At 36.8% G+C, this 8,921-nt stretch overlaps 1 protein-coding gene across 1 annotated transcript; it reads right to left on the minus strand.

The window, feature by feature from the left end:
* Positions 1-5,893: 5,893 nt before the first annotated feature.
* LOC104909990 (kinase D-interacting substrate of 220 kDa-like) lies at positions 5,894-8,894 on the minus strand. The gene is made up of 2 exons (XM_010707934.3): positions 8,635-8,894; positions 5,894-8,297 (listed from the first exon to the last, which is right to left on the minus strand). Exons 1-2 carry the CDS (start codon positions 8,872-8,874, stop codon positions 7,026-7,028), a joined length of 1,512 nt encoding a protein of 503 aa, XP_010706236.1. The 5' UTR covers positions 8,875-8,894; the 3' UTR covers positions 5,894-7,025.
* Between the last annotated feature and the right edge of the window lie 27 nt (positions 8,895-8,921).

Raw genomic sequence — 8,921 nt, forward strand, 5'->3', positions numbered from 1 at the left:
CCTGATCATCTTCGTGGCCCTTCTCTGGACCCTCTCCAACAGCTCTGTCTTTCTTGTACTGGGGGCTCCAGACCTGGACGCAGTACTCCAGATGTGGCCTCACAAGAGCAGAGTAGAGGGGGACAATCACCTCCCTGTCCCGCTGGCCACCCCTCTTCTGATGGAGCCCAGGATACCATTTGCCTTCTGAGCTGCAAGAGCACACTGCTGGCTCATGTTAAGTTTTTCATATATCAAGACCCGCAGGTCCTTCTCCACAGGGCTGCTCTCAAGGACCACTTCTTCCAGTCTGTATGGATGCCTGGGATTCCTCCGGCCCAAGTGCAAAACCTTGCACTTCGCTGTGTTGAACCTCATCAGGTTCACCCGGGCCCAACATGCACTCTTCCAGAAAGTCCAAATACTTTCAAAGACAAGAATAAAAAATAGTTTTCTTTCATATAATGGAAAAAAACAAAGTGGGATTAACTTTTCTGAATTTGAATTTTAAGTACAAATGTCTTCCCTTGCAAAGTTAGGATGAACCATCATTGTATTTCTTGCTTGGTGGTAAAGTGTTTGTATTGTCATATAGAAAAGAGACTTCTTCTGGTCCCAATATTGAACAGAACCTACCTAAATAAATCACTGTATAGAGAGCCTTCAAAGGTGAAAACTGTGAGACAGAGAAAAAAGGAAAAAAAAGGTAATTATTTAACACGGACTACAAAAATTAAGGACTCTAGTTTGTATTAGCATATAAAAAGATCTGGTGAAGCTGAGCTACTCTGTCATCAGACAGAAGAGAGGCAGAAGGTAGCACAGATGGTGAAGACAGAGGAAATTATTCATGACTCCTCACCACACCTTGAATGAAGCTACTGAAAAGATTATGTCAAAAATTAAGACCAGAAGACGCTTAGAAAAAAAACAAGTCTCTAAATCCTTCTTTATATTCCGAAGTTGTAAATATCTGAGGTTAAATGGGCTATAGTTTAAGGATTTGTCTTATACAGAAAAACAAAACATCAACATTTCCCTTCATCTCTGAGTAAAAGTATCTGAAAACCAAAGGTTGGTTCTTGAGTGGGCAAGATAAAGAGAAGGGAAAAAAATCTACTTCAGGTTTAAAAAACAAACGAACAAAAAACAACAACCCTCAATAAACAGCCCCCAGTCTCCCATTGCTGAAACAGGAAAAGTCACACTGTACAACAATCCCAAGGTTACAATGAAAAACTTGGAAAGTTTCTTTAGTCCAAAATGCCAAACAAGTCAGAAGTTTGAAGTTACACACTACACCTTTTGCCAAAGAGGATCAGAAATAAGCTACAAGGTTTACAAAGAGGAAACTTCAAGAGTGTGGAAAACAAAAATGCTGAGTGGCAGCAGGCTTAACAGTGATGTTTGGATCAGATGTCAGGACTTCTCATTGGTTTAAATCAACATGAAGCAAAGGGGACTTCTGAAATCAGTAAAAGTGCTATGTGGCTGTCAAATGGACGCTCAGTACTAGACCGTACCAGAAAATACATATATTTGTATTATGCTATGACTTGATTTTTCTGGTTTCCAAAATGACGCCAGTATAATGTTGCTGCCTTTCAAAATCATGTCAAATACAGAAGGATTACAAGATACAGGGATATGTAAGCTGATTCAAGAGTCTACACTGCCTTCAGCCAAGTGAAAGCTATCACATTATTCCAGAAAAATTACTAATACTTTTTTTTTTTAAACATTAATTCTCTGCTGATTGCTTCCCTATAGTTTAATTAGCGAGGAAAGGCAGTAAAGCATCACAGAATTTCCATTAGTTTTAGTGTTCCCCACAGTCCATATTTTATGCCTATGTTTTTATTTCTAGGTTCCAGGGACATATACAAAACCATTCATTCTCTTTCTTTTGTTTTCTATCATGTGAAAACTGGGACCCAAATAAAATCTTATAACGGACTGTTATTATTCCCCTCTTCCTGCCTCATAAACAACAAACACACTCATGTAACGACACAGAGAAACTCCTGTTGGTTTCTTTACAATTCTGAAACCAAGTGACTCGACTTCTGTAAGAAGTAATGATAGGTGGTATCAGTACTCAGAACAACTGGAAACATTAAAACTCCATACACTGTACCACGTAATGGTAAAAGTTTTTAAAAACAACAACAAACACTTGAAGTATGCTCTAGTTGCTAACATCTCATCTTTGAGAGAAATACACACTCAAATGTAATTATTTTCTTAAGTACCTTCTCTCAACTTCTCACCTTTTTTTCCAACCCCCAAAAACCACATTCTTCTAAAATATTACACGTTTTTCTCCCATTTCTGAATAAGATCACCCTAAAATACGATAAACTAAAAGAAGGAAATCAACCAACAGCCTTTCTTTTACAACCTTACCCAGTAACACTGCTGTAGCCAAACATACACGGGGTGAGGGAGGAGAACACCTTTCAATGCTTCTTAAAGCCTGAACACTTGGTGTTATGACTGTCAGTCTTTATAAATGAACTACAGTCTCTTCAGGCTGAAAAAGCTGTACTTCTGAGCCTTTCTAGAAGACTTGGCAAACATTTTCTAAAACAAGGAAATACAACTACCAAGCACATCACAGAAGTCAGACCTTAAAACAAACAGAGAAGTTAGACTCAAATTTCTATACTTTCTATCATTACTTCTATGTTTTTACACAAAAAACCTGAATCATTATAGTGCCAGAAACATCACTAAGCTGTAACAAACACCTCTTCAAGAGGATTCCATGTGAAGATTTTAGTAATGGTGAAGTTACCTAAGCACAGTATCAAAGAAATAAAACAAGATGCACACAACAGCAATAAATAAATGCATACATAGCAGTTTTCCATCAGATTTAAATTGCTTTTTGACTTCTATAACCAACTTCCGTTTGTTAATCGTATGGCAAAACATACTGGATACTAAGTTAGCTTACATTATAGATATCTTTAATGAAACTGTTAACTGTATGTAAAATATTGAAAACCATCTTAAAACTGATGAGTAGGTTTCCACATGCCAGTTAATATTCTGGAAATCCTACCTCTGTTGGAAGTTGTCTGAAAATATTTATTACTTACCTTTATATTTAAATTTCAAATTAACTTTTTCAAGCACCCAACATGTCAGAACACGTCAAGCTCATGAAACTCTTCCATATTCTCACAAAGAAAGCCACTGAGTAGAACTATCTCCACCATCTTTATACTGATGAAAAGGCCCTTATTTATTAATATAAGAAAACATAATGCTTAAAGCTAACAGAAAACAGTACATTTTTTTCTGCTTAGCCAAATTTGAAGCTTGCTTCAACTTCTCTCCACCAAAGCTATCATTTAGCACAGAAAACACCAACAAACTAGCAGCAATCTTTATTTAAGACAACTAATTAGTTAACATTGTATTCCTAGTATCACATCAGCATGTTACAGCTTTAGCACGTCTGATGTAATTAGCATGTTATATTTCTCTTAATGTCTGAAAATTCATGACTAGATATCAATACTATTTTATTTTACCACAATTGTCTCTTTCAACTGAGAAACCTCAAATATTCAGGTATTATTTTACTTGGCAGCTTGTTGGTAATATATTTATAAACCCAGACAAACTTGTCATCGCTGGTAAAGCTATCCAGCTCCAAGGCCATGGGGTGCAACATGGACTGGAAAAACAATTGCTATTAGCATCCTCTGCCTGTGACTTTCATAGCTATACAAAGAACTTCACATACACTTACCATTATGTTCAGAAAGCTTCCCATAAGAGTTGTAAAGGTTAAAAAAAGGAAAAAAGAAAAATCACCAAAGGCTTCAAGAATTCCATGGACAGATGTGAACACCTGAAGCCCAGACCATGAGAAGCCTCAAGTTTTCATCATAGGAACCCCATGCTAAGAGTTTCCATGGATTGATTTCTGAAGATTATTGAAAGAAACAAATAAGACAAAATATATAGCAGTGTTTGAAAACTTCAGAAAACAAAGAACTGAAAACCTGCAAAAAACACCAAGTACGTGCTCTGCTGCTTCGACAAAAGTCACACATGGTGATCAGATACCTCAGGCTGATCAGGTCAGACCCCACACGGGAATCTTTTTCCGAAGTCCCCAAGAATTTCAGCAATCATTATTTTGTAGCAAGTTTTTAAAGTAGAAAGTAAGAATTTCCTCCTCCCACTTCCCTGTGAACTTCATCCTTGTAAAAAGCTAGTGAGTAGCTATAAACCCCACAATGTTACCTGCATCCAATTTTTCTCTTTAAAACGACTTATTTTCAGTCTACCATGCAAACCTAACAAGGCATCAGAACAAGAGGCCAAGTGAAACTCTTCAGTTACGATAAAGTTCTTGTAGTAGTCATTCATCCAGAACTAGAAGGGATATATACTCTATCATTACAAGAGCTCTGGCAAGTGGTGAGAACCAGAAATAAGCTTGAAGTTATGTTTTTATTCATTTATATCCATTCTCCATGGAATTCTTGGGCTCCATGATCTCCCCAAGTCCCACAGCTAGCACTTAATAATTCAACACTAGAAATTGTTTATGGTCCCATAATTCCAACAATTGTGCAACAAACTAAGCAACTAGTAACCATAGGAACTGTGGTACAGAAATAACAAGTTTCAGCAATGAAACTGCAGTTTATTTTTAATTCTTGCAAATGCTATTCTTTCATAACCTACATGTAACAAATTAATTAAACCTAAACAGTAATGTACTTCTTACTACTATGCTGTAGTTCAAGAATTCCATTTCTGTCTTCTGTCTCTCTTTTCCTCTCTCCCTACTCTTTCTTCTGTTTGCTTATACCTGTATAGAAAAAAAATTGCAAAGATACTTCAAAGGAGAACAATCAACTCTGTTTATTCATTTTTAAGTCAGAAGATTCTAAGTATCAATCATACTTAGCATCCTATTAGCAAAAGGCTCTTGTAGCATACTGCCCTTGAATCATCTACAAAGCATTTACATTCTGCTAATTCTAGGATCTCTAAGGAAGCTATTAGACAATAACTTCATGAACAGATTTAATTATATAAGATGCAGATATAATGCAGTTAAAGCAGGTAAGAGGCAGGACTGAGGCATCCATCCGATGCTGGGCAAAGTTCACACAGACCAAAAATCACTTTCACAGACTGATTTAATTCATAATACTGATAACTGCACAGTCCTCTACTGGAATTTCCTATTACTTGACTCTTTATTGTGACATTATCTGAGATACCTGAAGAACAAACATTAAGACCAGTGTTATCTTACATTGATATTATGCTCTGAACAACTGCTTTTTAGTGGTGGTAAGCCACACATTGAAATATAAATATAATTTGGAAACACTGAAGATTTTTCACTCAACTGCTTGTTTCTTCCCAATTTTGATATTTTTTGAAGACTTAGAAAACTTTTAGGGATAGAAAGATTCAAAACCATATGAAATATAAAAATTACTCTACTTGGATTATTTGAGGACTTCATCAGACAAAACGACTTGAGAGAATTGTTATTTTTCACCAATACTGTGAATATCTTTAAATAAAGAAGATTATTTTCCTCTACTGCAGAATAATTTTTATAAGTACCTTCTGAGAAAAGCTGAAGGAATACATTTGGAGATGGCAACAGGACAGAAGCAGAGCTACACAGAACTACCCACAAACATCACAAGCAGCATGATGCCTAACATGAGGCCACCTCTCCACAACAGACTCTTTCAGAAACGTCTTTCATATTTCAAATGTATCTTTATATTTGATGCTTATTTAGTGTTGTATAAATAACAATGCTGTTTTAATGCACCCTTTAACTAAATCTGTGATGTATTTTAATTGAAACAACACACTCATACCATTTTTAACAAGTGAAGAAACAAAATACCACAGTAAGTAGAAATTTGGACACAAATCCAGGAGGACAATTTATTTTTTTATTCTCTTTGAACTACCAGAGTCTAGTTTGAACAATTCTTCCCTTGTAATCATGCAGATTTCACTGGATCGGTACAGGTATTCACTACAATAACAAGCAGATACTTGGATGACATCAAAACTTTCAAATACTGTACTTCAGAAATAAAGAAGCTGCCACACAGCTCTGACTAAATTCCAGAAAGTACATAATACTTTAAAAATGGCAAACACTACTCATTTTTCGTTCTGAAACCAAACAATAAACACTGTACCAAGGAAATATCATGCAAAGCAACAGATACTCCTTACGTTCAGATATCACGTTCACACTTTATCCCTGTAATATTTTAACATAGCTCAGGTGTTTGCATCTACTTAGACCAGTAACTATAAAATTACATACCTATAATAAATAACTGATTCACTAAGTCAATGGTAAGGCATTATCTTATAAATAACTGCCAATTCCAACAACACATCAAGACAACGCTCCTTACAAACCTTATCACCATTCTACCCAAAGTTCACAAGGTCAACTGCAATTACTGAACACATAGCAAATGAAAGTGCACACGCAGCCAAAGAGGTACCTTAACACTCAAAATTTCAACATACAAATGTTGCACACCTTACTCCACTAGTTAATGTAAAGATTGATACAGATGTCACGGGCTGTGAGATTCTATCTTCTGGCAACTCATGTTAAATGGCAAAGATGCATGGTCTTAATATTAATTTTAAGTATGTAAGTGTGTAAGATTTAAATGGAATGTTCTGGAGGGATAAGTATTACCCAACAGAAAAATAAAACCACATTTTAATGATTAAATTGTATGTACTTCAGCAACGTATGCCTCTGACCAAACATTTGCACAGAGTCTTAAGGAACCGTTTTTCCATGCTGACAAGCATTAGTTTAATTTGTAGGGAAGATCTGAAATAATTTGTCCTAAAGATTACTTCTCTTCAAGAAAATGAATGAAAATAATCTAAATTTTCTAAGCACAGTACTGAAAACTTAAACTATGCAGCTTAACGTAACCACACATTGACAACAAATTCCAAGCAAGCTACAACATGTGGGCATTCTCTGTTTGAACCTTGTTTCTTTAAAGGATACTCTCTCTTTCTTCTCCAAAACCAGCCCCATCTGAGGCAGTGACAGTGTGGAGCTCTGATGAATCTTTTGAAAGCCGTGTGTAACTTGAACGTTGGCTCCGCTTGTGAGCAACACTTTTCAGGTTCTCATTCTGAATGGCAGTTGAATTGGAACCTGCACTAGGGTTCAGGATAATCTGAGGTGGATCTCTCATACCTTGTATTTCTTCAAAATTTTGATTAGCTCGATTGTTTGGAGCGCTGTTATTATTTAGGGTTACTGTACTAGGGGTTCTATTTAAATTATAGGCTTTCTGGCAAGCTGGCCAGTTTTCTTCCGGGCTACTTGCTATCAGGCTGCTTTCCGATGGGCTCTTCTTATCTTCTGAGCAAATCGACATGCGAACCACAGCTGGATCTTGAAGGCCACTAAGGCTGTGTGGAATTCCTCTCTTTCCACTATTACTGTCATCTTCAAGCTCAATGAGATTTGCCTTTTCAAGCTGTGAATCATCTGTTCCTTCATTATGGAGAGAATGATTGGGAGAACTTTCATTAGATCTTACACCAGAGTCAGAAGAATCTTTTTTATCCAAAAGCGCATCTGTCAAGTACTCCTTGGCTTTGATGAAGGTTCTAATAGGTTCAGATCCATGTTCTGGAGACTTGGGTTGTTTGTCTACTTTTCCATCTGTCTTCTTATCTTTACCTTCCTTAAGAAGCGGAGTGTTATCTGACTCTTCAGTTCCTGACTCATCTTCATCACTTGGAAGCTTCTGATACCGGAGAGTAACTCCCTTAAGCTTTAAATCTGCAGCCTGGAAAATACTTGTTCTTTCTGATGACTTCTTTCCCAGTAGAAGCTTGGAACCAGATTGATCAGATTTTTCATCTTCTTCAGTAATAGGATCCAAAGGAGATGCATCATTAGTAGAAACACCTGAAGTACTATAATCAATAACATCATTCCTCTTCAGCAGGAAGGACTTTCTTCCATCATCTTGCTTCTGCTCACCATCTTTTACTTTCTCTTGTTCTGCACTGGAATGCAAGGACCCCCCTGATGTACTCTGACCCATATAGAAAGCACTTGAACTGTGAGGGGAAGACCTTCCACTTACAGTAGTGGAACTGGCACCTCCTTCTAACTGTGACATCTGAGCAATATATTCCCTATATGCATCTCTATATTCTGCTTGTACCTTGTCAGTGAGCTTTGATATTTCAATACTTGAATCTTGAGAGTTAAGACTTGAAAGGCTTGGTGTTCTGCGAGTTTGTGACTGGAAAAAAAGAACAAAAAGAAGAGAGAGAGAGAGATAACAGCTACATGAACTATTTGTCTTTTACTGACCACTCTAAATGAAGTAACTGAAAGCATAACTCAAAGCATAACTCGAAACATCAAGCACATGCTTAAATTATTTTTTGTTTTGTTTTGAATAGGTCATGTCACTGTCATTGTCAGTGCTCTAAAATTTACTTACTACGATCATTTACAGAACTGAAATTAACTGAACTCATCTAGTAGTCTTACTTGTTGACCCATCCATATCCAAGAATATAAAAAGCCCTAGACTATACCAGTACACACGTAGAATGCATTTGGCTATTAAGTACCTGCCAACTTAAGTTACTGTGGCGTGGAGGAGCTTCATCAAGACCAATTGTGTTGAGTTCTTCAAAGCTGAAGTTAAGTGTGTAGGGAGCTTGACCAGAAAGACCTGTAAGCTCAGTGTGAGGCAGCTCAGTGCTATGCCCAGGACGACGAGCAAGTTCGCTATGAGAAATCGCAGTGGTGACATGCTCAGCTGCTCCTCGAGGATCTTCCTGAACAGCCTGATTTTCTGAATTTCTCATTTCAAGTATCTTAACACACACACACACACAGAAAAAAAAAAAAAAAA

Source organism: Meleagris gallopavo, chromosome 2 (genome assembly GCF_000146605.3).
Source record: "Meleagris gallopavo isolate NT-WF06-2002-E0010 breed Aviagen turkey brand Nicholas breeding stock chromosome 2, Turkey_5.1, whole genome shotgun sequence".
NCBI classification, from domain to species: Eukaryota; Metazoa; Chordata; class Aves; order Galliformes; family Phasianidae; genus Meleagris; species Meleagris gallopavo.

Coding starts and splice junctions, on each gene's coding strand:
- LOC104909990 (XM_010707934.3), bottom strand. CDS start 8,874: ATGAGAAATTCAGAAAATCAGGCTGTTCAGGAAGATCCTCGAGGAGCA. Junction 8,298..8,634: donor ACAGTAACTTAAGTTGGCAG/GTACTTAATAGC, acceptor CTTTTTTTCCAG/TCACAAACTCGCAGAACACC.